This window comes from Brassica oleracea, chromosome C3 (genome assembly GCF_000695525.1).
Source record: "Brassica oleracea var. oleracea cultivar TO1000 chromosome C3, BOL, whole genome shotgun sequence".
Taxonomy (NCBI): Eukaryota; Viridiplantae; Streptophyta; class Magnoliopsida; order Brassicales; family Brassicaceae; genus Brassica; species Brassica oleracea.
This window is the reverse complement of record NC_027750.1, coordinates 8,486,693-8,513,639: the sequence shown is the minus strand read 5'-3', so window position 1 is coordinate 8,513,639 and position 26,947 is coordinate 8,486,693. Positions and strand designations below refer to the sequence as shown.

At 37.7% G+C, this 26,947-nt stretch overlaps 6 protein-coding genes across 9 annotated transcripts; 3 read left to right on the top strand and 3 right to left on the bottom strand.

Moving 5' to 3' along the window:
* The first annotated feature begins 290 nt into the window (after positions 1–290).
* On the top strand, positions 291–677 carry LOC106329815 (sorbitol dehydrogenase-like). The gene has a single exon (XM_013768442.1). It carries the CDS (start codon positions 291–293, stop codon positions 675–677), a length of 387 nt encoding a protein of 128 aa, XP_013623896.1.
* LOC106328465 (zinc finger CCCH domain-containing protein 63-like) lies at positions 640–3,352 on the bottom strand. Its single transcript, XM_013766908.1, has 8 exons — positions 2,646–3,352; positions 2,059–2,148; positions 1,848–1,949; positions 1,619–1,765; positions 1,422–1,541; positions 1,279–1,338; positions 1,103–1,200; positions 640–1,033 (listed from the first exon to the last, which is right to left on the bottom strand). The coding sequence occupies exons 1-8, from the start codon at positions 3,192–3,194 to the stop codon at positions 883–885; spliced, it is 1,317 nt and encodes a 438-aa protein (XP_013622362.1). The 5' UTR covers positions 3,195–3,352; the 3' UTR covers positions 640–882.
* A 428-nt stretch (positions 3,353–3,780) lies between these two features.
* On the bottom strand, positions 3,781–5,376 carry LOC106328843. The gene has a single exon (XM_013767370.1). It carries the CDS (start codon positions 5,242–5,244, stop codon positions 4,096–4,098), a length of 1,149 nt encoding a protein of 382 aa, XP_013622824.1. The 5' UTR covers positions 5,245–5,376; the 3' UTR covers positions 3,781–4,095.
* Positions 5,377–5,876: 500 nt separating this feature from the next.
* On the bottom strand, positions 5,877–6,643 carry LOC106333802 (ethylene-responsive transcription factor ERF025-like). The gene has a single exon (XM_013772203.1). It carries the CDS (start codon positions 6,633–6,635, stop codon positions 5,973–5,975), a length of 663 nt encoding a protein of 220 aa, XP_013627657.1. The 5' UTR covers positions 6,636–6,643; the 3' UTR covers positions 5,877–5,972.
* A 9,439-nt stretch (positions 6,644–16,082) lies between these two features.
* On the top strand, positions 16,083–18,786 carry LOC106336331 (serine/arginine-rich splicing factor RS41). Of its 4 annotated transcripts, XM_013775134.1 has the most exons (7): positions 16,083–16,234; positions 16,495–16,609; positions 17,327–17,439; positions 17,526–17,761; positions 17,842–17,990; positions 18,045–18,444; positions 18,535–18,786. In XM_013775134.1, exons 2-7 carry the CDS (start codon positions 16,504–16,506, stop codon positions 18,563–18,565), a joined length of 1,035 nt encoding a protein of 344 aa, XP_013630588.1. In that variant the 5' UTR covers positions 16,083–16,234; positions 16,495–16,503; the 3' UTR covers positions 18,566–18,786. The 4 variants fall into 4 exon arrangements, with proteins under 4 accessions (XP_013630588.1, XP_013630586.1, XP_013630587.1 ...); XM_013775132.1 differs by having other exon boundaries at positions 17,842–18,444; XM_013775133.1 differs by having other exon boundaries at positions 16,098–16,234; positions 16,498–16,609; positions 17,842–18,444.
* A 3,552-nt stretch (positions 18,787–22,338) lies between these two features.
* On the top strand, positions 22,339–23,208 carry LOC106329814 (uncharacterized mitochondrial protein AtMg00310-like). Its single transcript, XM_013768441.1, has one exon. It carries the CDS (start codon positions 22,339–22,341, stop codon positions 23,206–23,208), a length of 870 nt encoding a protein of 289 aa, XP_013623895.1.
* Positions 23,209–26,947: the final 3,739 nt, after the last annotated feature.

The following is a 26,947-nucleotide window of genomic DNA, read 5'->3' as shown; positions in this document are numbered from 1 at the left end:
GTAAATATACAGTAAGAAACTTGTTTCTTATTGCTTCATGTGTTTAGTCTCACATGGATATGTTAATTGGTTATTGCAAGATCTGTAATGTTGTCATATAAAATTGCAAAAGATAGAACTGAAGAGATGAAACGAATGCTTGGTAAATCTGCTGCTAATGAAAGAACCGATGGTGATTGGACATGAATGTGCTGGGATCATTGACAAGTAGGTGAAGAATTTAAGTGAAACACCTAGTGGTCGGTGACCGTGTGGCTCTTGAACCTGGGAGATACAATCTTTGTCCCGAGATGAAGTTCTTTGCAACCCCACCGGTTCATGGCTCTTTAGCCAACCAAGTGGTTCACCCTGCGGATCTATGCTTCAAGTTGTCTGAGAATGTGAGTTTGGAAGAAGGCGCAATGTGTGAGCCCCTAAGTGTTGGTGTACACGCTTGTCGCCGAGCTGAGGTTGGTCCTGAAACAAATGTATTAGTAATGGGAGCTGGACCTATTGGTCTTGTCACTATGTTGGCTGCTCGAGCTTTCGGTGTGCCTAGAATAGTTATTGTGGATGTTGATGATAACCGTTTAACCGTAGCTAAACAGCTTGTCGCATATGGGATTGTTAAAGTGACAACAAGCTTAAAGGTTTCTACACTTTCTTGGATAGATCAATCCTTTATTATGACAATGTGACCATACAAATCCATGTGTTACAAGACCAAAACTCTCCCACTTCTGTCTTAAAACTCCTAAAATGACACAATCTCATCAGACCATGGCCTTTTACTAGGAGGACGCCATCAATAAGAAAGAGAGAAAACAACTCAATAGACCCCAATATATAATGGTACAAGAACATCGTAGAAAATAACTCTTGACAAGGTTTTTGCTAACTTCCTCAAGACATAGCTGCTGCTGCGGCTGGTGCAGTGGACCACTTCCATACTTTAACTTGACCGGTTCCATCACCGGTGAAAAATATGCCACCTGGACCTATCTGGATTGACCTTATCTCTTGCTTTGCAAAGATTTTGCCCCTCTCCGTAAATCTAACAAATGAACCTAAGCTTCAGAAAACAGAAGAGATTCGGAAAACAAATAAGTGTTGCAAGACTTACGATGGTAAGTCGTAGAGACGCAAGGTGGTGTCGTTGCAGGAGCACAACAAAACCGGCTTGGCTTCTGCATCATGTACACCACATAAAGCTAGCACTCCCTGCATCCATCAATTAGGACATTAACAGAAGTTGTTAATATAAGATTAGGACCAAAAGAGAGGATAACACGTTTATACATTTTCTTCTTTGTGAGTGTATGTAACTTCCAAGTTGCCTCCTTCAACTGCAGCCCATATCTATAGCCGAAAAAAGAAAAAAACGTCAAATAAAAACTTTCACAAGATGATCTGATAGATAGTATAACAATGAATAATCTAACCTTGACAGTGTTGTCCAATGAGCAAGACAAAAGAAACTGATCCCAGCAAATGAGAGACATCACAACTGATGTATGATCCGTGAGTGTTTGTATACACTGAAGATTCTCAAGGCTCCAAACCTACAAAACACACATAAACCAAAACAATAAGAAAGAGAGTTCTCAACTCAAGCATGAAAGACGATACTATTACTTACTTTTATGGATTTGTCCATGGACCCTGAATAGAGCCGGTTAGCTCCCACATATAAGGTAACAACTGCCACTGTGTGGCCCATCAGTGACGCCGCCTGTTCAAAGCAGTTGGTGGCAGCATTATATCTCCATGCCAATATAGAACCGTCCTGCAGAGAAAGCAAAGAACTTAAGACTTATTTCACCAAAAGCTGATATGTTTATAGCAAAGAAAAAAGCTTGGAAGTTTACATGTGTGCCTGCAAAGAGTAGATCAGAACCCACAACAAGAGAATACACTTGGCCAACAGGTCCACTGAGACTCTGGTCTGTGTTGGTTTCCATATTCCAAGCCTGTAGCAACAACAATACTATAACTCAATAAGCACAGAACAATAAGGTTCCTTGATATTGTGACAGTCTAGGAAATAAAAGGCTAAGAGCAATCATAGTCAGAACTTACCCTCACTAGATTTGGCATGCCAACCAATAGCCATGGGCCTTCAGCAATCACACAACCAACTTCCGCACCAAGATTGAGTACGCTTGTACACTGATCCAAAGAGAAAACAATATTAGCCATGGTAAGTAAACTTAAAACAGTCTCTCACAGTATCAAAAATGCATTCCTCAAATACAAATATGCTTCTGAAAAAGAGATCTTTACAAACAATTAGACGCTTTGTTTTTCTAGTAAGAGAGGACAAAATAACATCCATTAGCTTAAGGAATTAAACAATTAGACACTTTGTTTCCTAGTGAATAAATTTGACTAATCACACAGCCAACTTCCCCACCAAGATTGAGTTCCTCGTGTACACTACTAATCCAAAGTAAAAAACAAAAGCTATAAAAAAAATCAATAGCCACTAAGGAAGGCTTAACAATAAATTTCCTAAATTAAAACAACTAAGACATCAGTTTCCACCAATAAAGGTTCTCACACCATCCTCATTACTCTTACTTATACAAATTACATCCTCTTGAGTCACTCTACTGCATCTAAACCAAAACAAACAATGATAACCAATCCTCAAACAAAACAAGAACCTGTCCAGAAGCACAATCCCAGACACGAATGGTCCCATCTTTACTCCCAGTGTAAAGCTTATCAGATCCAGACGGCAAAGCGATCCCACTCACAAGCTTCTCATGCCCATCAAGCTGAGTCAGCAACGAGAACCCATCTCCTCTGCTCCAGCAATGCAAGAACCTACACTTATCGCCGTGACTACAGCTCCCATCCACCCAATACCTGCAGACCTTCTCCGTCTTCGTCACAACCGCCCTGCTGTTCCCGCCGAACCTCCCCCAGGTATTACTACTATTACTAGAGTGGCTCCCGTTGAACCCGGGTCCTCTCCGGTGACTCGGGCCCGCGAACCCGGACTCGTCGGGGGCCCTTTTGTTCGCGTGATTCGGAACGGGGCCAGCAGGTAGCTCCCGGTGGAGGAACTGGCAAGGGTTTCGGTAGCACCGTCCCGCTCGCCAGTGGAAGCAGACTTGCTGACGCGTGTTGGTTTGCTGCGGCGAGGGGCGAGTTGGCCCGCCGAGTCGGTTGAAGACTCGCTTGTTTCCTCCGTTCGAATCGAAATCCATGGGCCCTAGAGTCCGATCACGAATTGAATCGAAGCTAGGGTTTTTTTGATTTGAGACAAAAAATTGAAGAGAAACTGAAAGTGGATTTGTGTTTATAAGCTTCGGATCTTTTCTTTGGAGCGGACAGAAGTAGCAGAGAGAGAGAATGAGACAGCAGTCGCGTCAGCTTGACGTCGATTTGTTTAGTTACTATTTTATCCCTTGTGAAGTTTCCTTTTTACAGATTTACTTTATTGTTTGTCCGGTTTTCGGTTAAAGTCGGTATAATTCAATCCAATTTTAAATTGAGCTAAGACATTATTGGACTTGTTTTATTTCGAATTAAAATATTCTTTTTGTTATTTCTTTAGGTGAACTGGTTAATTTATGGAATCAAAACTTTAGAAACAACCAAACCGGTTAAACCGATGAACAAAATGTTATGAACTATTTGTAGACAGTTTTGGAGACTTGTGTGAAAGCTTTGCATCCACTCAAATGAAATGTTGTATTTGGCAATACTCAAAAGAAACCCCAAACTTGTCCAGTGATGAGATTATAAGAATGGTGTCCTGAGCTGCAAATAACCAGTAGCAAAGCCGCCAGAAACAAACGAGACAAGCTTTGCAGTATTATGATTTTTTTTTACCAAATCATTATGGACATGAGTATAATCTCTGATTGTTCACCGCTTGAGTTGTGATAAGAGTGTCACTTAGCTTTATACCATTAGTCTCATACAATGTATGATACAGCAGATCATTCGACAATCTCATTGCTTTTCTGCTTACGCAAAAGATTGGTTCCACTCTTGATCTCAGAGTATACTGCTCCAAAAAAAATGACACATCAACCAGAGCTTCTTTTCAACTCAAATTCCCGGTTCATGTCCTAAACCGATCGAAACATCCACAACTACAACTCAGAAGCCGAGCTCATCCTCACTATCATCGTCACTATCACTCAACGCAAAATCCCCCTCATCCTCCACCCATTCATCTTCCGAAAACGCAGACACACTAAACCTCCCAAACCCATCGCTCTCCTCCCTCTTATCCTCATCATACGCCAACGAAAACAACTCATCCTCGTCATCAAACCGCCGTCTCTTCTCCGGCACCAAATCCTTCTCCCCAATCTCCCCATTCTCCACCCCCATCCAAGGCACCCACAAATCAGCCTGCCGCCCCAACACACCGTCCCTATCACTCACCACAACCGTCCCGAGATCAGCCTCCCTCGCCTTCCTCAACATATCCGAAAAGTCCTTATCGTCCGACACCAAAACCAACCAGTCAATCCCACGCGTCATCGAATGCTGTATCTGCCTCTTCACCGCCCAATCCGCCGCCTGCGGCTTATCCTCCACCGTCTTCACGTAAACCCCCGCTCTCCTCAGCTCGGCCTCGAGCCCGTACCCGACTTTCGGCGTGAGCAGCCTCCTCGCCGCCTCGTTGTACTTCTCGTTCCCGGAGACGTAACGCTCCTTAAACTTCTGACGCTTCTTCCCCTTCAAAGACCTCATGCGGTTCACCTTCTTCTGCCTCTCCCGCTCGTGAAGCTGCTTGAAATGCTTCTTCAGGTCGAGATTCGTTCTGCACTTACGGCCGCAGACGCCGCAGATGTACGGCTCCGACGGGATCACTTCGCCTTTCCTCTCCGCGAAGTCGACGCTCCTCCTCGATCGCCGCTCCTCGACGACCCAGTGAGGTAAGTGGATGAAAGCGTGGCGGTTCGCGTACGCGGAGATCTCGACGACTCGGCCGAGCTTCTCCGCGACTCGCCGGAGCTCCGTCGCGGCCTCGTAAGGCGGGCCGCGGGGCGGTTTGTTGTCGAGGTCCCACAAGACGACTACTTTCTTCTCCTTTGGGGCGAAGACTCCTTCTTTGTTCCTCACCATGTCGATTTCGGAGGAAGAAGCTGATTTGAGGCATGATTTGATCCGGAGATGAGGGAATCCGGCGAAGCTAAGGTTTCGGAGTTTTGTATCGGAGAGGGAAAAGAAGTGAGGTTTGTGGGGAAGGTAAGGCTTTGGATAAAGGGTCTCAATTGAATTGCAGAATAAACTCATTGGGACCTCGAATTTGCGGAGAGAGTTGTTAGGTCTCGTGGACGCAATTCAGAGATGGTGTTTCTCAGCAAGTTTGGATGTTGAGGAAGACGACTGATATGCGGATATACTGACGTACACAAGTTTATCCTTTTCCTTTGCGTTTGATTTGAAGTTCTTTTTGTTTAAGAGCCTCCACTGGAGCCAGAAGGTCTTGGTAAAGACTTTTTTTTTTTACTGCAATTTAGTCTGATCCGCTGGTTTAGACATTTTCCTGGGATTTAGGGATTTGCATGGTTTAGTGAAATAAATTGTAGGGAACGATTTGGGTTTGGCTGGATAAGTTGTATAAAACAAATTACAAGTATCCGCTCAAAATTAATTTTAGTCAAAACATAAAAATCTAAATATTTGATCAAATACCAAAAATCTACATTAAATAAGTATTTGAACTATTTATTCATATAATAAATTACTATTTTGTGTATTTTTGAAATTTAAAAATATTTTAGATAATTATTAGGAGTTGAATATTTTTTATTGGATTTTATTCAAGTTCAGGTAAACCCAAAAACTTGAATTTAAAATATCATAAAACAAGATCTATGCGGATATTCTTCAAATTCCGGTTGGTTTAATTCTATTCATGTCGGTTTGATTCGGATTTTTGGTTTCAGTCTTTTTTTGTCTACCCAAAAACAAAACAAAGAAAAACTCATTTGACCAGACAAAGAAAACGTAGGATGGAATCATTTGTAACTCCAGAGACTATCTCCTTCATGATTCTCCGGCGAATCATCCATCCATAGATCCGTCATTCTTGGTGGACTCATCAGCATCCCTTCCGCCATCTCCGTAAACAAACTCGGCATATTCAACATCGCTTCCTCGTCCATAAACTCCAACGAAGAATACAACGCTTCTTCTTCCTCCTCCTCCTTTCCGGGTTGCTTCATCTCTGCGGCTCTCGCGGCAGCAGCTCTTATATCCTTGGCAGAGTTCGAAGCCGGAGCCACATAACTCAAAACCAAACCGGGAAAATTCAAAACTGACTCTGAGCCTTTCAGAGCTAGCGACGCCACGTCGTAAGCGGCAGCTGCCATCTCCGGCACCGGATAAGTCCCGAGCCATATTCGCGTCGTTTTACGCGGCTCTCGAATCTCCGATACCCATTTACCGTTCCGTAGCCGGATTCCTCTGAAAAATGAGTGCCGGCCGGATGTTCTAGTCGCCGCTATTCTCGCCGGAGATCCATCTGCGACGAGAGAAGGTCTTGGCGTCGGCGATGGGGAAGAAGATGAGCCTGGAGATGTTTGGAGAGACTGATCAGAAGATTTTGAAGGCAATGCGATTGAAGGTACATTAAACGTTTGTTTATTCCCCGTGGTCGGAGAATCACTACTGTTTGACATAAGAAAAGCTTAACTTGTGTAAAATGTGTCTTGTCTGTTTGGATCACTTTGTTTGTCTATTTATACATGTGTTCTTGGAGGAGAGAGAGAATATCCGTGGGGAAATCTTAAGAGCATTCTTTTTTTTTTTGTTGGATGATGGTAGCTGTCTACACATAATTACAATATATGTTTGAGTTATTTTTGGGTTCACCGACCAATAAAAATAATTTATTTTATATTCAGTATTTTTTAAAAAATAAAACAAAATATTGTTAATTTATATCATGATTTTAAATTTTTTTTAAAAAATAGTATTAGTTGCAGAAAAAGACAAGAATTTTTTAAAAATATTTTTAACGCCGTCAGCAAAACATTAAACCCTAAACCCTAAATCTTAAATCTTAAAACATTGGGTAAACCGTAAACCCTTGGGTAAACCATACATAAAATCTTGGATAAATCTTGGATAAATCCTAAACCCTAAATCAAAAACACTAAACACTAAATCTTAAAAACACTAAACCCAAGAGAAAATGTTAGGATTAAGGGTTTAGTGTTTTAACATTTAGTGTTTATTGCTTTTGATTTAAGGTTTAGAATTTATCCAAGAGTTTATGGTTTACCCAAGGGTTTAGGGTTTAGTGTTTTGCTGACGGCTTTAAAAATAATTTAAAAAAATTCTTTTTTGCAACTAGTATTATTTTTTTTTATTTTTTTTTATTTTATTTTAAAATCAGGATATAAATTGACAATATTTTTTTTAAAGATATTGAATATGAAATAACTAATTCCTATTGGTCGGTGAATCAAGAATAATTATGTATGTTTATATGGTCGTATAAAGAGAAATTGCATTTTACCTTTTTTGGTCAATCTAAGAAGCTTATTCTTCAGAAAAAATGTTTACAACATATGATAACAAAACCAATCCAACTAAGAGAATTGTTGTCATTTCATTTAACCGGGAAAAAAAAACAACAAATATAAGCAAACATCACATTTAGGGCTGGACAAAAAATCCGGATCGAAGAACCGAACCGAACCCGATCCAAAAAAGTAGTACCAAATCCGAACCGAAATTGATTAAATATCCGAACGGGTTCAAAATTTTGGTATCTAAAGAACCGAAACCGAACCCGACCCGAACCGAAGTATCTCGGGTACCCGAATGTAACCAAAATAGATTTATATACCTAAATATATTAAAAACATCCAAAATATATAAGATACTTTTAAGTTGTCTAAAATACTTGAAAATATACATAAATAGTCAAAAGTAAATGTCTAAAATAGCTAAAATATATTCAAAACACCAAAATGCTTAAAATATCTATTGATTTTCTATCCAAATATTCAAATCAAACCAATTTATATGTTAATTTTAGGTATTTTGACATATATTATACAAATCTATATGTAATATATTATTTTGTTTTATAGATTTTGAAAAAATTTAAACATATAATGAATATTAAAATTTTAGAAATAATTTAAATGGGATATCCGAATCCGAACCGAACCCGAACCAAAATTTAGAAATATCCGAATGGGGCTGAAATCTTTAAACCCGAAAATCTGAAACCCAATTAGATCCGAACCGAACCCGAATGGGTACCCGAACACCCACCCCTAATCACACTTAAATGACCAAGAGTTAGAAAAATCTTTTAAGTTTGACGCTATTAATGCTGTAAAGTGAGTTGATGTAATAGGCCGATTATACACATACTCATTTAGGAGAAGCGGCTCCAAATGGACTAAGCCTAATTTCGGCTTCTGACAAAAATGGGTTAGAATCCGTGATCAGTGGTCGGTCCAAACAACTAATTAAAACTTATATCAAATCTATTTGGGGGAAATCAATCTTCATTTTCACACATCAAAACTTCGTGTTTTGTAGCCTTGTTCTTCACCCTTCACAAAAAAAATAATTTGATCTTTTTCATCGACTTCTTACTGCTTCAAAACTACGGTATGTCACTTGACTCTTGATGTTCTTTATAGTGGAGAGCTTTTATGCATTTTTCTCAAAATCATGAAAATGAAAATCAGCTTTAGATGTTTGCGAAAAAAAAAAAAAATCAGCTTTAGATGTGTATTTGGATGAACTAGTTTTGGATATGGTTGTCTTTTAAAGTTTAGACAACTTAATATAATGCAAATACAATACCATGTTTTAAAGATTTGTCTCGTAACAACATTGTCTTATGACTCATCAATTAACGTTGGAAATCATGTACTAAGAACTATAAGAGTCGTCATCTTCATTTCATCAAATGTACAAGCTCTCAAATTTGCAAGAAACTGGTTTGCTTAAGAAGATTAGTAAGTTTAAGAATTTTAGTAACTTGGTTTGCTTAAGATATTTTGTTTACTCAGTGGGTTATATTTTCATGTTGATGATAGGTGAATCCGAGTTATTTGAGGAAGATAAAGAAGGAGAAGAACGTGGAAGAAAGAAGATATGAGTAAAGGTGATTCTTCTACTTCTCTTTGTAAATCTTAGGGTTTTTTTTTATGATTCATATTTTGAATTTGATTAGTTGTGATTTTGGCTAAAATCAAAAATTTCTAATGCATCTTCAACATTTAAGGTGACAATATTAAATGTTTGCTTTATGTAGATGATAAATATTCGACTAAACTTATATCAATGAAATTTCATCACTTGAATCTTTAAATCTAAAAATCTAGCATCTTTCTGTTACCAAAATTCAATGATAAAGAATATGATTTTTATTGAGTTTAACTTTTTGATTTTAAATATTTGATTTTTTATATAATAGAAAAGATGTTACGTTAGAAAACATTAAATGATTTTATTTTAAAAATAGTATTTCCAAAATAAAATGTTAAGAGATTATGATTTTTACTAAGTTCGACTTTTAGATCTTAAATTTTGAATTTTTTATATAATATAAGAAATATGTTCCATTAAAATATAAAATGTTTTTACTTTTGAAACTTTATTTAATATGTTTTCTTACAAAATTTGTCATGAAATTTTTAATATTTTAATTTACCTACAATTACAATAATGTATAGCAAATAAAGAATTTACATTTTCTGATACACGAAGTCCAACCCGATCCATCGATCTGGCCCAAAGTTGGCCTATCGATCCTTGTCCGAGCATTCCGAGATTGACGATCAAAGAGCCATCATCTCGAGGGGGCGTATTAGACACAAAGTGTCCCACATCGGTAGTTGAAAGAGATCCTAAGTAATATATAAGATAGATGGGTCACTCCACTTATCGCCAATTGGTTTTAGGTTGGAAGCCGGTCTAGCTTAACAAAAATTATTTTCTAATTTTTCAATTAAACATATATAAAGAGTAAAGAATACAATGTTTGACAAGCTTGCACACTAAACTTCTCATTCAATTATTTTTTTATGTTGATTCTATTTCTTCGATTTAGTTTTCAAAATTTGGTTTTTACCTCAAATTAGTTTATTATAGATATTTTGGGGGGGGGGGGGTGCCTTTTTGAAAAGAGAAATTGTATCTCATATACACGACTTATCTCATAATTAACTCAATACCCTAAATCACACGATATGGTATATTTGTTCATAGATATACAACTTGTTACATCATGTGTATTTACTTAATTTTGAGCTTTTTGTGGTTTTTAGCCAATTGACTCTTTCGAAAACCATAATATGTTTTTAACTTTTTTAAGTTGTTGTAGATTCATAAAAACACTATAGCAGTTGAATGAGCAAAAAATGTGAATGATGACTGAATGTGGTTGTGGGGTGGAGACTTGTAACAAAAGCAACCACATGTCATTATTGAAAGCTTAAAAAAACACTGTCTTTGAAGTTTGAACAAATAAAATAGTTTATGACCCTTCCATTTAATTTTCTTAGTATTAAATAATTTAGAGTATATTGAACAAATCTTTTAAAAAAGAGAGTATTAAACAAATCAGTACTTTTGTTGTTGGAAGATAGGGAATGGGGCTGAAAGATCTGAAATAACTTTAAGCGAGGCTGCGAATAGAACACGTACCCTGGGCGGTTTCCTTTTTTTTTTGACAGCTCGCGATTTCCTTGATAAGAAACAAACTAGCGGACGCGGTTATTGAGTTTTATTTTTTATTTTATAAATTGTTTTTTTTAGATTTTTACACAATAAAACCAAATCATTCTTTGGGAGGACCGACTCGAACACCGCACATATATTTATAATACACAAACTGAGCTAATTTCAAAACCCAAAAATCTGATACCCGAAAGAATCGATCTATACCTTATCGAATATCTGAATATTCATATCTAACTGATTCTCTAAACAAATTATTTGTTACCCCTTTCAATTCTTGTCATAATACGTAAAATAAATGGATGTCATAACGAAAAAATAATTAATGAAGTAGTTAGTAATAATAAATAAATAAAATGTGAAAATGTAATAAAATATTTAAAATATGTAAATTATGTTTCACACTTCTGTAATAAATGTTATTGAATTATTTCGAAAAGACCGTAAATGAAGTGGTTAAAATTAGTTTTTAAAAAATGAAGAATATGTAAAAATTTATTTTAAAATAGGTAAATATTGTTTTGTATTTCAGTATTAATAGAATATATTAAAACTAATCAAATCGATCATCAACTTTTTCAATAAAAAACTAAATTAATGAAATAATGAAGGTGCACCAAAATGGCAAAAAAAAGAGATAAAAATCAAAACATGTGGTATCAGTAGAGGTATCTGTGAGCACTTATGGAAGTTATCCCAGCGGTCATTATAGGCTTGAGCATATTTTCCGGATCCGAGGATCCGAAGCGGTATACGAAAATTGGATTTCGAGATGGATTCAGATATACGAAAATACTGATTGGATAGAAGTTGCAAAATATATTAGGTACCAGATCGATCCAGATTATATTTGGGATCCAAACAAGTATTTGAATAAATCGGACATATCGATTAGTAAAGTAACTTTCTAACCCTAAATGCTATTCATACTTCCAATTTCCCTTGATTAATATTGCCAACTTTGGATGTTATTGTGTTAAGATGAATTGGTTTCGTTTGATTTGGTGTCTTTAAGATTATTAAGAGTTGTCCATTTTGATTTGAATAAGGTTAATGCTTTAGAGTCGGATGTTTCGGATAGATTCGATAAAATTTTGAAGTTTTGGATATTTCAGATATAACCGATCTGAGCCGGATCCGAGAAGTACTGAACCATATCCGATCCGGAATTTTAAAATACTCAAACGGTATCAATTTCCTAAGTTTCAAAATACCTGAAATCTGAAATACCGATCGGTACCGAATGCCATACCTAGGCACTAGATGAAATATGTGAGGGATTTACCTTAACAAGGTGATTAGGTGACCGGAGATAGCAAATTTTTTTGATTAGTTCTAATCAAACCATTTAATTACTAATTATCTTCTTGATATAAGTAGGCTCAGATATAAGTACATCAATTCCGATTTAAAAGTACTGTGTCTTAGTTTCTTAACTAAGTTTTGGTTTTCACATTTGATCTACTAGAAACAAGATTAAATGTTGAAAATCTACTCTGATATGTTATTTGTAAATGCAAGAGAAAACAAATATAAAATGTAAAAGTAAAAGAAACAAAAAAAAATATTTTCAAATGTACGAGGAAAAAAAGCAAATACAGTTAATTGGCAAACATGTAAATTAACCACAATTTTTTGAATTATGCTATTTTAATGATATGAGTTTTTAAGATAAACTAATTAGGAACTAAATTCTCCATGAACCTAAATTTTATCTGGATAATCTAACTTGGAGCTAAATTCACTGTAAGTGTAAACTTTAATTCATTCACGAATCTTTTCTTAGATTATTTCTCATACAACTTTGCGATTGGTTCGTAAACACTTCAAACACATGTCCACTTCATTTTTTGTTTTGGTCCTACATTGTTCACGTGTTTTGTCGTCCATCGTGTGATAACTGTCTATGCTTTGAAACCTGTCTTTTTTTTTTTTTTTTTTAATGTTAAATTTTATACCAAAGTTTTGCTTTTTGACAGATGTTACAATGATGAACTAGTAGCAGAAAAATGGAAAACAAAACTAAACAACGTAGAAAGGGAAAGCAACCCAATGACCTAGAAGACATAAAACAAATAACACTAGCTAACAAGCTAGATAAAGAGGCAAGAGCAGGACCATAAGAAGAGCATTGCCAAATGGAGAGAGTATCTTTGATATAACATGAGACCACGCTCGGTAATTTTGGACTCCCCGAAAACGCTGCTCCAATTGATTGATACCGTCTACACGCAGCTTTGCAAATCCACGAGTCAACTGAGATTTGGTCGGTGGTGGTATTAGTACATAATCCAGAATCTACGAACCTCATCCCGCACCCGAAAGCTAATCCACGCCCTCTGGATAGTCACCACCAGATCACTGGAATCACTTTATAAGATCGACTTCGGAAGTAATGCGATCCAAGCAGACAACGGGTTGTAAGCGCCACCAAACCCTCGACCTGAAGCCTTGAAACCTGCAAAGAGAGGAAATGTTGCACCACTGCACAAAAACAATTGATCCTCTGCAGAGCTGGGATGTGAGCAGAACCAAGCGAGCCACTGAAGCGATCAACGACTGCAACCGAGAATCACCCCACACTTGAAGTCTTCGAGAACCGAAGAGCAACACTCTTAGCTGTAAGAGTCCATCTCCAGTGCCAAACAGAGACAAATAAAACATAATCCACAAGGCGATACTCCATAGAGAAAGCCGAGACCTTCACATAGAGAGCAAAGACAAGGGCCGAACAGTGGAGATTCGAAATGAGGAAGCACCGTGAGCAGCTATCGAGGAGCCATAGACGACACCTTTCACCGCTGCACACCGAAACTTACACGAGTCAGAGCTGAGCCAAGTATCATTTACCGCCTGCATACTTGACTCAAGACTCGCCACCGTGGTAGAAGAATCCACCGGAGCTCACCAGACGCCCGACGAAGAGGAGTCTGACCCGCGACGACACCGCCAGGAGCCGAGACTCCACCCACATGAGTCACCTATCCCCTAATCGAAACCGGAGAAACCTTCCGACCAAATCGACGAGAGAACAAGCGAATCAACCACCACTCGGGCAACGAAAACCAGAGAGATCCTAATGGAAAACTGGTCTACTCCTGCACCCAAAAGCCGACCATTACTTCGAGCCACCGATCCAGCGTCTCACCACGAATCCAGTAGAGACCGAGTCGCCACCAGAACCGTTGCTCCTCTCGAGCGGAGAACTTCCCGGAGTGAGATCCGAAACCCAGATACGCGAGTATATCGACGAAGACTTGGAGAGAAAGAGGCAACAGCGAAGGAGACGCAAGTAAAACGTTAAAAGTGAATCTCCGGCGCCGGAACGCGCGCGTATGCGTCGTCGGATGCCAGAGCGGACGTGAGCGACTTTATAAACCGAGGAGAGAGGAGAGAGCGTATGGGAGGAGAGAGGAAATTCCCTTTGAAACCTGTCTTAACGGCCTGTTCAGAAAAAAAGAAATATCTTCACACTTATGTTGAAAATGACTAATAACCAAAAATAATACAACATACGAACTACGAAGAAAATTAACTTTAAACATTTAATGGTCGAGATATTTTCTCAATTTTGATAAAGAAGTGGGGAAAGTCTACCTAATGAATTGCGTGGTGATTACGGATTACAAAAATGTTGTAAAGACCATTTTATCCGAAACAAGTGGAGGGAGGGGGGGGTTTAAACTGATTGACAACCAAGATTGACAATGTGAGAGAATAAATTCTCGTCATCCTCCTTCTAAATCACTAACACCCTAATGCAATCTTAAATTTTCTATCTATTTCACATACGATTGAAGTAAAAAGAAAATATCGACTCTATTCGATTTGATCACCTCTGTTTCATTTAATCATAGTAATAACACATCGATTTTGTTATTGGGAGGACAAATATCTGACAGTAACATTTAGAGCTGGGATTATGTACACTGGTGTCGGAGAGGAAGACCAGAACTTAGTATCAAGAGTGGTCTTACTGGCCGGAACTAGCTTTGTCGGTGCTTAGACTTTTTTTTGGTTGAACTCGGTGCTTAGTGTTAAGGTAGACTAATAAAAGCTCACCTTCCTCTTTCAGTTAGTTTTTTTTTTTTGGTTGAATGATTGATTCTTTGATCATAGGAGGCCAAAGTGCTTTGGCTTTGTGACTTATCTTGTCGGTATTCTCTTCCAAATTATCTTATGTTGGTTTTGGGGATGGGGTACTCTTCTTCGAGAACTCACTAGATTAAGGGTATGTTTCTTTGGACTATGTAAGACTGTTCTTGATCAAAATCTGCTTGCTTTTTGTGAAACCAAATGCTTTCAAGAAGTTGGAACCAATTGGACATAGCTCTGCTAAAGTTGGAGCTCCAAAGGACGTGAAACTCGTTGAAATGGAGAGGTGAGAAGCTTATTCTGGTGATGGCTGTGACTCGAGCAATAAGGTTGTGTTCTCTTTGCTCGATCTGGTTTCCTTAAATTAATTTCGAGAAGATTAAGCTGTAATTTTTGGTTGTATATACAATTACAACATGAACAAGAGACCAATAAAAGCAATGGAGGTCTGCAGCTTTACGAATGGCTAAATAGTAAATACACGAAAAAGACGTAAGCGAAGAAGAGTAATGTCTTAGTTCCGTATAAATTTCACAAAACTTAAAAACAAACCGGACCAGACAGAAAATGAGGATTATAATTGAGACTGCTAAAACGTGTAAAGACAATTTCGTCTATAATGTGTTTGATATGGGTCATGGCTTTGAAGAGCTTTGCAAGAGATACAATTTTATTAACTCTTCTAATGGGAGTTATATGATCAGTATCGCAAGTTTGTGATGATGAACCAAAACAGTTCTTTGTTTTTTTTGGAACCAAAACAGTTCATGATAGGAAAAAAGAAGCATACCGTTCCAAATCCAAAAAGTATAAAAAATCTAAAAACGAGTATAGATATCTGATTCTTCCGTATGCTAGATTTAGTTCAAGTACAATGACGCTGCAACAACTACAAATACAAAAAGTGAGTATTTCTTTTTAATTAATTCTTGTTTTCAAATGTCGTATTAGTTGCCGGACAAAAGTGTTTTTAATGTTAGTTTTGACGTCAATAGTTTGCTATTAGCTGCAAAACATTTATTTGTTACAATATACAGTGAAATAGTCAATTAGCTCTATGTGTTAAAAAAAAAAAAGAGTCAATTAGCTCTATATAGTATATACATCTCCAAACTCTTATATTTGATTAAAATTTTGAAAGATATAAGTTTATAAATAGATAAAAATGTATATATTGCATATTAAAAACAACGTTTAGTTAATATCATTTAGGATTCATATTTTTTAAATTATAAAAATGCTTACACAAAAAAAAAAAAACTTGCAATACTTATTTAAAGTTAAAAAGGGCCAAAAATATCTTTTAAAAAGAAAAAAAAAAAAGAAGTATCAGTTTCTCACATTCATTTATCTCTCGCGAGGCTCGAAGAAAGCCAAAAGAAAAAACAAATCTAAAAGAGCCTCTTCTTCGTCCTCTTCTAGGGTTTCGACTGTCGACGGGCGGTAGAGGCTTTTCAACCTCTCGCTAAAGGTAAAACTGAAATAGATTTCACCATCTGATGAAGTTCAGTATCTCTCTTTTCAAACTCAATTGCTCGATTTGCTCCTAAGATTTGATGATATCAGATCTGAGGTTTTATCATCTGCTACAAAGATGGAATACACTAGCTGCCTTTCAATTAGATTTTATGATGTAATTGACTTTGAATTTAGGTCTTAATCTGAAACCTTGAATTAGTACTCGATCGTTGGTTTGTTTCCGATTGTTTAATAAATGGTGTTTCCGTGTAGTAGGGGAAGATGAGACCTGTGTTCTGTGGCAACTTTGAGTATGACGCTCGTGAAGGTGATCTTGAGCGCCTTTTCAGAAGATACGGCAAGGTCGACAGGGTTGACATGAAAGCTGGTAAGCTCTCTTGTTTCTTATTTGTTGTTAACTTGGGAGCCAAACTCGATTCCATCAATTCATTAACTCGAATCCGTTCCATCTCTGGAGTACGTACCGTTGTCACACCCTCGTGTCTTGTTCCCTCACATACGTATGCCCATCTCAACTTCACCCACGCACTCAAGCAGACGGCATTCAAGTTCTAACGAGAAAACAAGTACTTTTTGGGGTTAAATAAAAACGGCATACTCAACAATTTCTTTGGCGCAGGGATTTTTTTCTTGTCGATCTTGGGATATGCCCATTCTCAGCCTTTGATGGACCTGTCCCCCCCCCCTCCTCATCCGCAATAGCACACTACCTTCCCATATCCTCGACTTAGTTGCATTTCATTCCCCCCACCTCGTAGAATCATACCAACCTCTCACCGCAGCTCAAATCTGGAGTATGCACCACCTTATTTCTTCTCTCCACGATTCCGTCTAATGACCCTCAACGTTTTCAGTTGACATATTAAATCCCATAATGCTAAGGTCTGTCAAACTGCTTCACTAGTTACTTAAATTAGTTTGAAGACTTTCTAGGCTCTTCTCTCTTTGTGAATGTTACGAAAATTTTACTTGTTGCTGCCGATGCAAAGAGGACGCTCTTCTGTGTTGGATGAGTTTTCTTCTAGTTTATTTGACTATTCTTATGTTCTGGACCTCTGCCTGTTTTGTTTCTTTCTTTCTCCAGGGTTTGCTTTTGTCTATATGGAAAACGAAAGGGATGCTGAAGATGCTATCCGAGCGCTTGACCGCTATGAGTATGGCCGTAAGGGACGCAGACTCCGTGTTGAGTGGACTAAGGTAGCAAAATTGACTTATCGTTTCTTTACTACTCTTATAATAGACTTAGTGAATGAATGCTAATTTTTTTTAATGGTTTGGTGTAGAATGAGCGTGGAGCTCCTACAAGATCAAGTGGTTCAAGGAGATCATCAAGCCTGCGTCCTTCCAAGACTCTCTTTGTCATCAACTTCGACGCAGAGAGCACTAGGACCCGTGACTTGGAGAGACATTTCGAGCCGTATGGAAAAATCGTTAACGTTAGGATCAGAAGGAACTTCGCATTTATCCAATACGAGTTGCAAGAAGACGCCACCAGAGCACTTGATGCTACAAACTCAAGGTTTCTTTCTTTGTTCATTTCACAGTCTCCTTTCCTTTGGCTTCAAGCTCACATCGTCAACTTCTATTTTGTGTTTGCAGTAACCTTATGGATAAGGTGATCTCAGTGGAGTATGCAATGAAAGATGATGATGCTAGAGGAAACGGATACAGCCCCGAGAGACGTCGTGATAGGTCTCCCGATAGGAGAAGGCGATCACCTAGTCCTTACAGAAGAGAGAGAGGCAGTCCTGACTACGGCCGAGGTGCTAGTCCTATTGGACACAGAAAGGAGAGGACTAGCCCTGACTACGGCAGAGGAAGACGCAGCCCGAGTCCTTACAGGAGAGCCAGGGTTAGCCCTGACTACAAGAGGGATAATCGGAGGAGGGAGAGGGTCGATAGCCCTGATTATAAGAGGGATGACCGTAGGAGGGAGAAGGAGGCTAGTCCTGATTATAAGAGAGATGACCGCAGGAGGGAGAAGGAGGCTAGCCCAGAGAACGTAGCTGTGAGGGACCGTAGTCCAAGAAACGGACATGGTGAAAGCAGGAGTCCTCCTCCGTATGAGAAGAGGAGGGAGAGGGAGAGGTCAAGGTCTAAGTCTAGCCCTGAGAATGGTCAAGTAGAAAGCCCTGGACCGATAATGGAAGAAGAAGAGGCTGGAAGAGGATATGATGGTGCAGACAGCCCCATACGCGAGAGGTACACCATCGCAAAACTATCTTAAAATTACATTTTTTTTTGTTATCAATACCATATTTTAACACTCTTTGTTGCTTTGAACTGAATCAGCCACTCTCGTTCGCCTCCAGCAGAAGAATGATGTACGAGCAAACAGATGATGATGTCTCTCTCGCAAAGTAGCTGTTGTGTGAAGTCTTTGCTATGTTACGTTTAGTTTTTAGTGTGTGCTTTTGAGTCTTTGTTCTAGTGCCTTTGCAAACTTCATTTACATTTTGTTGGACTCATTCGAATTCGATCATTGTAGTATTGGTGAAAACTGCACTTTACTTCGGATCACTATTTCTCAGTAGATTGTTTTATAAGCTCTTCTTGTGTATGTTTTAAAATCCCTGCGTGTGGAACGTAGACCCTATCATATTGGCCTGGCCCATTAGGCCAGTAACCCAAGTGGGGTTTGAAACCCTGATGAGCGAGTGGAAATCAGACAGAAGTTCGGTTTAGCCATTAAACTGAATCACCGATGATATTTAAGATAGGACTTGACAGTGTTAAACGTAATTTTGCGTGTTTTTAACTCTCAAATATGATTTGACATTACAATTTACAAATATAACATGTTTCAGTGTTTGAAAATTGTATTTTACAGAATGCTAAAGGAAAGAAGCTGATGGTTAGGGGGGTTTAATTAGAAGATTGTAATTCAAATATACAATTGAGCCCATAGAACGTAACATGGGATTTATGGAGGAATTGTCTTTTTTTTATTTATTGGAGGAATTGTTGGTGGTTAAATACGCACCTTTGAACCAATATAGTGAAAATAGAATAATAAAATTGTGGTGCTAGTGTCATATATTATAATGTGATGGGTAACTAACTAAAGATGAGGATGAAAATAGGCGAATATAAAGTTAGGCAGAAACATTACAACAAGTGAGAGATGTTGCAAAGAGTGAGTGGGAGGGGGTTACTTATTAGGCTAAAATTACTAGAAAAAGTAAAGAAAAAGAGAGTGTCTCTATTCTTGAAACATGAGAGTCTAGAAACGCAACTCCAACACATTATTATCGATCACATGCAAATTCAAGCAGCGAATGCAATCAACTATTCTATCTTAAAGGGATCTTTGTGATAGGTACGTCAACGCTTAGCTTGTTCTCACCCATCTGTTTTCATGTCCAAGAAACATGTAGAGGTAATGTCACCAAATCGTCCAAGATATTTAAGAAATTTTAAACAAACAAGAAAACTTTGAAAGTTGGAAATTGACATATAATTATATTGTCTCTTTCTCTTGAAATCTCTCATTTTGGAGACATTTCCTCCACTTCTCGCACTCGCTGGCTAGTTTCAAATTTCTCACCGTTAGTTGTGGTATTATCATATTTGGTTTGTATTCTAGGTAAATCTGATGGACAGCGCGTGTTAGTGGACGTGGCCGGTTGCTCGGACGGCTTGGTTCCTAACTTCCTACGAGCCTTTTTGGCTTTAGGTTTCCTATTTTGTAGCCATTTGCTTTTCTGATTTTGTGGTAAATTTTGATTTAATAGAGAATATCGATTGAAGGTGTTTTGTTTTTCTTTGTTTTTCCTTATATAAAACAAAACCCAAAAAATAAAAAAAGCTTTTATAAAAACTGTTTTTATAGTTTTGACTTAAAACTAAGGGTAATTAGCTAAATTAAAACTTATATATATACTTTTACTTTTTCCAAATATGATGTAAATTTATGTATGGTATTAGAGTTCGGTTATCAACTAAGTAGAGTTTGTTTTTTATTCTGAAATTATATTTGATTTGAGACTAGCCGATATAAATCATTATTTTGTATTAGCATTTTACATTAAAAATAGAACAAAACTTAGGATACATATATACAAAATATATGAGGTCAGGTGGTACATTTATTACTATTTTTGTATTGATCAAACATTTATTACTAATTTTTTGAGTTGATAACTCTAGTCTTAATAGAAAATTATTAAGAGGGGAGGCTGTATGTTTCCCTGCTTCAATTGAATATTGACAATCCCACTTGCCGACTACTTGGACGCACTGATTATTACAAAAAATGGAATTTAAAATGTGAAATGTGATGTTAGAGAAATGTCGACCGTTGGATGTGAAAGCCGCAAAGTGTGTGAATCCCCCCTTGACAGCAATTCCTATCTTTGTTGCTTTTGCTCCAACAACGCTTCTTACTTTTTGACTTGCTCAATTTCGGCTATAAAGAAAAACTTTTCTTTTGTCTCTTCTTTTGTACTCCTATATGATAAATATTTTTTTTTTCCATCTATTATTATTATTGATGGGTCAAAACCCAGAAACTAAACATCACAAAGGCCCAAAGGGCAAACTAAAGAAACGTTATGGGTCAAAGCCCAAACAAACATTAAACCGAACCCGGCGCCCCAAAAACCCGAGGCCACAAACCCAACATCCGAAGCCCACTAGGCTTTCCCCATACACGTGTCGTCCTGTTAACAGAACCAAAACACGTGTTGGACTCCTCACCGATGAGGAACACGTGTTGACGACACCTCCATCTCCCCTGTATCGAGATTCATCACCGGAGCCACCGGTGTTCACCGAAGATACACCGGAAAGAACCCCTCACCATGAAACTAACGACCCAAACGAAACCTCCTCCAACGGCGATCAAACTCCGCCCTCAAATCCACCAAATCCTTAAAGAGGCCGATCAACTAGAGCAGCCTCGAAGAAGAACGAACCACAGATCTACGCTTCCATAAAACAATCGTCTACGATCGATCCAAGAACAACCAACATGGAGTCTTAAGTCGAGAGTCGATTGAGCAAAGAGAGAACAAAAGCATAGATCGGAAACCGGTAAAAGCCGGCGAAAAAGGATGCTGTCAAAGCCACCGTTTCCCGAAGACGAAAGCCGACGAACCGATGCTGGCAAATATATATTAGGATCTATTTGAGCGATGATTATCTAAGTAAACGAAGAAAAAAGTATCTGTAATAGATTACACCTAATAACATTCCATTAAATGTTATATGTGTTGTAAATATAGATTAAGGAAGATGTTAAAAGGATTCGATATTATCGTGTCTACAGTTCAAGATTTTTTCGCCACGGGGGAACTAGATGAACGTATGAATCAGACGAATATATGTCTGATTCCGAAGACGGAAAGACCTAAGTTCATGATGGAATTTTGGCCTATCAGCTTATGCAATGTAAGCTACAAGATAATTTCCAAAGTGCTATCATCTCGACTAAAGAAAGTTCTCCCCAAGTTAATCTCAGAGACACAGTCGGCCTTTGTGGCTCGTAGGCTTATTACAGATAACATCCTCGTCGCGCAAGAAATGTTCCATGCTTTGAGAACCAACCCGAGCTGCCAAAACAAATACATGGCTATTAAGACGGACATGAGTAAAGCGTACGATCGGGTGGAGTGGAGCTTCCTAGAAACATTAATGGAGAAGTTGGGTTTCGAGGAGAGATGGATCCAGATGATCATGCAATGTATATCATCGGTCTCATACCAGGTCTTGATCAATGGAGAGGCCAAAGGCAATATTATCCCATCTCGAGGCTTACGACAGGGTGACCCTTTGTCACCTTTTCTCTTCATCCTTTGTACTGAAGTTCTTATCTCACAGCTGAAGCATGCTGAAAGAGAAAAGAAGATTACTGGAATAAAGATTGCGAGAGCATGTCCTCCAATATCACACCTCCTGTCCGCTGACGACAGTCTTTTTTTCTGTAAAGCAGAGCAATGAGAATGTAGAGAGCTCATGCGAATCATTGACGTCTACGGAAACGCTTCAGGACAATAACTGAATAAGTCAAAATCTTTAGTTATGTTCGGTTCTAAGGTGGTAGCGTCCTCAAAAAATGACCTGAAAAGGTCGCTGGATATCAACCTAGAGGGTGGAATGGGTATGTACCTCGGCCTATCGAAAAAGATCTGTGGTTCGAAAAAACAGGTTTTTAGCTTCGTACAAGAGCGATTGAATGATCGTACCAATACATGGTCGACGAAACTTCTATCCAAAGGGGGAAAAGAAGTTCAGATTAAATCAGTAGCACAAGCAGTCCCATCATATGTTATGTCTTGCTACCTTCTGCCTCAAGGGATAACAAAGAACCTAACGAGCGCTGTCTCGCGGTTCTGGTGGAGTACTGAACTCAACAATAGAGGCTTTCATTGGGTGGCCTGGGACAAAATATGTGTACCGTTGGAAGAGAGCGGACTTGGGTTCCGTGATTTTCATGATTTTAACCTCGCCCTCCTAGCGAAACAGATGTGGAGACTTCTCAAGTACCCTCACTCTCTACTGGCCAGAGTACTTAAAGGACAGTATTATAAACACTCTAGTCCTATAACGGTCGGGAGGGCCAATAACCCTTCCTATGGATGGCGAAGTATCTTAGCCTCAAAACCAGTTCTGCAGCAAGGCCTTCGAAAGAGGATTGGGAATGGACATGATACTAAAGCGTGGGAAGAGCCATGGCTCCCCACGAAACCAGCGCGTCCTCCTAACAATATTGCTTTCCCTCGAGATGAGGAGCTACGGGTATACCATCTTATAGATGCGAATGCGATGACATGGAAACTAGACCTGCTGAGGCTTTTTGTTGCAGAAGAGGACATATCCCATATAGTTTTGCTCCGGGTGAGCAGAACAGGGCGCCCCGATAGCTTCAGTTGGGACTTTACAAAGTCTGGATTATACACAGTTAAGTCGGGATACTCGGTTGCACATGACATGCGCCTCAAAGCAGGAAGCCACATAGCCGCATAACCTAGTACAACGGCTCTGAAAGCTGCAGTATGGAAAATGAAAGCTCCGCGTAAGCTAAAACACTTCCTATGGCAGGCCACATTCGGTTTTTTAGCGACAGCAGCACAGCTACATGGAAGGCACTGCTCCAGGGAGTCCACCTGCAGTAGGTGTGGGGCCGAGAGCGAATCTATAAATCATACCCTATTTGAATGTCCCCCCGCCTTACAGTGCTGGGCCTTATCACCCATACCGACTTCTCCGGGGATTTTCCCGTGTACGTCACTTTATGCTAACATCGATTTCCTTCTTTTCCGTGCAAAGAAGAGAGGTGTGAGTCCAGAAGTGATGACTACTTTCCCATGGATTGCTTGGTATATATGGAAGGCGCGTAACGAGAAAGTTTTCAAAAATAAAGACATCTCACCGTTAGATACAATGCACCAAGCAATAAAGGAAGCAGAGAGCTGGATTATAGCTCAACAAGCCACAGAGATCCTCGATTCCGAAGAGCAACAAAGGAGTCCTCTTATCCCGACGAAAGAACTCATTGTAAGCCGGTGGAGATGCCAATTCGACGCCTCCTGGACAAACGACTTGGACAAAGCTGGGTGGGGTTTTGTTTTGCTTGATGCAGGTTTGCCGTCTCTGTTCGGTGCGCAAGGGGAAAGCGCGGCTGCCTCACCCCTACATGCTGAAGCTGAAGGCCTGATATGGGCTATGCAAGAACTGTTAAAATCAAGGATAACAGAGGTGCGCTTTGAATCAGACTGTGAGCAACTTGTTAAACTCTTACAACAGGAAGAAGATTTACCAGCACTGGCATCAGAATTGGATGAAATTAAAGCTCTATCATCTGAATTCGAAGACTTCTCCATAGTTTATATCTCCAGATCTTTAAACGTTCGTGCTGACTGCCTTACCAAAGGTGGACGAACACGCGTAGTAAGCTCACCGTACGTTGACGCTATTGCACCGAGTTGGCTAGTTTTTGCTGGCCAAGAGGCTGCCATATAGCTCTAAGTTTATTTCTCTCAAAAAAAAAAAAAAAAAAAGGATTCGATATTATGACACACCGTTTTCTCGGTAACTTTATTCATTGATTAAGTCCTACACGCGTTTTAGATACTCAGTTGAAATCAGTAATATTCAGTCAACAGATCCCATGACTAATCTTGGTATAGTTCACCTGCAATTCTTTCGGTTTAGTCTCTGACAGCTTATGCCATAGAGGCATAGAATGATGACTAAAGAGCGTGTTCAAAATATAATTAAAACACATCAATAATCCTTCAATATTTATTTATATGACAATTCCATAGCATTTTTTACCGAGATTTCTCTTTTTTTTTTCTTTTACTAATTAGCTATTTACCTTATATACATACATTAACGCTACAAGTCAAGTCCAAAACCTTTGTTAGTTTTTGTTATAGTTTTTTCCTCATGGTGAACGACATTGATATGTATGTATATATATATGTAGAACCAAATTTAACTGAAAACAAAATTGATATCACACAAATTTGATATCTGAAATTTGATATCACAAAAATTTGATATCAGACAATGTCTCCGTACAATTTAGATAACTGGACCTCTATTTTTATCATCATTTACTATTGTTTTTATTTCTCATTTTTAACAATTTTATTTCTATCCATTGATTATATCTGTGATTCTCTTGCACATAAATTTCAGAGGAAGATCTTAGCGACAGGCGTTTTATATATTTGTTTGTCAGTGTACTTTATGAAATCATAAAAAGAGCAAAATAGGCATATGTATTATATACATGTATTAACTTTGTTTGTCAGCATATAGGCAATATATTATTCTGTAGCAACTAACTACAGAAGAAGACAAAATATAGGACAAGAAGGTACGGCAGAAAAACATGCACGACGTCGACGAAAGGCCATCGTCGACAAGATAAACATGACCACCTCCCTTTTTATTCAAAAAGTAAAATTAGATGCTAAAGTTTAATGTAAAAATATTATATATATTACTTCCCAATAACTTATCTTGAAAAATGCTTGTACAATGCCAACTAGGATCTGACACAGATACATTGATATATCTTAGAACATTCGTACTCATATCCATATCCAAATTTGATTATATATATTGAATATATTTTGTCAATATTTAAAATACTACAATTCTTATAACAAATTTTAAGTATGATACTTTTAAATAATTTTGCATATATTTTAATAAACTATATATGAAAAAGATCTGGATCATAATCATATATATTAATTTCAAACTAAATTATTTGTATGATATTAGTTGTCAGTCTAATTAATCTCCCAAAAATAGTGCTGCCAATTAGTCCTATTCCGGATATTTTAAATAAAACTTAAGATATGATTTCATTTTTGTCTCGCTAAACAACATCAATTTTATTTCAGCATGAATCGAATTTATAAATTTACATGTTGCCCCTGATCAAATCTTATGATTAGGTTACCACTAAGAATTTAACACTATTGTTGTGTTCTGCAGTTATTTTCCTACTACTATTGTCTACTGGTTAAAATGAAAATTTGTGCGTCGCATATATAATAGCCTGAAAATGTTCTATATTTAAAATTATATTGATAATTTAAAAATCATAATTCGAGCAAATAGTTTTTTAGCACAAGATTTGGAGGTTACCAATAATTGGATGACAAGCTAAACATTTCTTCTTTTTTGGATAGCCCAAGCTAAACATTTCTAAATGCTAATTTGTTCGACTAAAAATGACGAGACGTGTAAGACTTTAGGAAATTAGTCAACCACCAAAGAGGTCATTACAATTTAGAGGTGATCCAGTATAAACACGAGATATCGGTTTAGAATGTACACGTCCAGTCTTTTACAAAAAAAAAAATGTACACGTCCAGTCAAAACTTATATATATTGGTAGTTTATTCATATTTGTTCAAATAAGGACAAAATCTATTTGCAAAAGATCACAATGAGAAAGAGAATTCAAATAGGAAAAGGAAATTGGGTTTGAGCACATGTTGTTCCCAACAGTTTATGTGATGTCTTTTTTATTCAATGCGTTATGCAACGTGCAAATTCAATTCGATGGACCGAAAGGTTTATACCTGGATTCACCCAAAATAAATTTATGTGGTATCATGCACAAATGAAGCAAGTACTGGCTTACTTCGAAACTAATCATAATATATATTATATATCTCCTTATAAGAAGTTTATCAAATGGAGATATTTTGGTGTCAAATTTTTAGTCCCATATACTAAAAGACAGCACTTCGAAACCAAAAAAAAATCAAAAGAAAAGATATGTTCGCTAATACATACAAGAGTTTTATTTTTGATTATTTATTCATCAGAATTCATTTAAAATATAACTAAATAGTTTTTTGACTAAAAATATAACTAAATAGTTATAAAATAAAGTAAATAAAATCTATACTATTAAAATAGAAGTCTTGACTTTTTTTATGTATGATTTTTTTATGGACCATCTCAAAAAAGTTACTTAAGAAATTTTGTATTTACATAATAGTATCCTAACAATATGTATTTGATATCCTCATTTATTCCTACAAATACTCGTAGTTTGTGTTTTATATGCTTGATTGGGCTCGATGTAACTTGGCCAGCTAAAATATTTGTCAAACGTAAACATTCAATTTTATCCTAAAATAATGGATGTTAACCCCTTTATCAAGTTATGATATATTCTTTTGTCTACCACACTGACAGATAAAAACAGAATTTCTTACAATAAACCTAT

Coding starts and splice junctions, on each gene's coding strand:
- LOC106329814 (XM_013768441.1), top strand. CDS start 22,339: ATGGGTATGTACCTCGGCCTATCGAAAAAGATCTGTGGTTCGAAAAAA.
- LOC106328843 (XM_013767370.1), bottom strand. CDS start 5,244: ATGAGTTTATTCTGCAATTCAATTGAGACCCTTTATCCAAAGCCTTAC.
- LOC106329815 (XM_013768442.1), top strand. CDS start 291: ATGAAGTTCTTTGCAACCCCACCGGTTCATGGCTCTTTAGCCAACCAA.
- LOC106336331 (XM_013775132.1), top strand. CDS start 16,504: ATGAGACCTGTGTTCTGTGGCAACTTTGAGTATGACGCTCGTGAAGGT. Junction 16,610..17,326: donor CAGGGTTGACATGAAAGCTG/GTAAGCTCTCTT, acceptor TTCTTTCTCCAG/GGTTTGCTTTTGTCTATATG. Junction 17,762..17,841: donor CTTGATGCTACAAACTCAAG/GTTTCTTTCTTT, acceptor TTGTGTTTGCAG/TAACCTTATGGATAAGGTGA.
- LOC106328465 (XM_013766908.1), bottom strand. CDS start 3,194: ATGGATTTCGATTCGAACGGAGGAAACAAGCGAGTCTTCAACCGACTC. Junction 1,542..1,618: donor CCATGGACAAATCCATAAAA/GTAAGTAATAGT, acceptor TGTGTTTTGTAG/GTTTGGAGCCTTGAGAATCT. Junction 1,201..1,278: donor ACACTCACAAAGAAGAAAAT/GTATAAACGTGT, acceptor TGATGGATGCAG/GGAGTGCTAGCTTTATGTGG.
- LOC106333802 (XM_013772203.1), bottom strand. CDS start 6,635: ATGTCAAACAGTAGTGATTCTCCGACCACGGGGAATAAACAAACGTTT.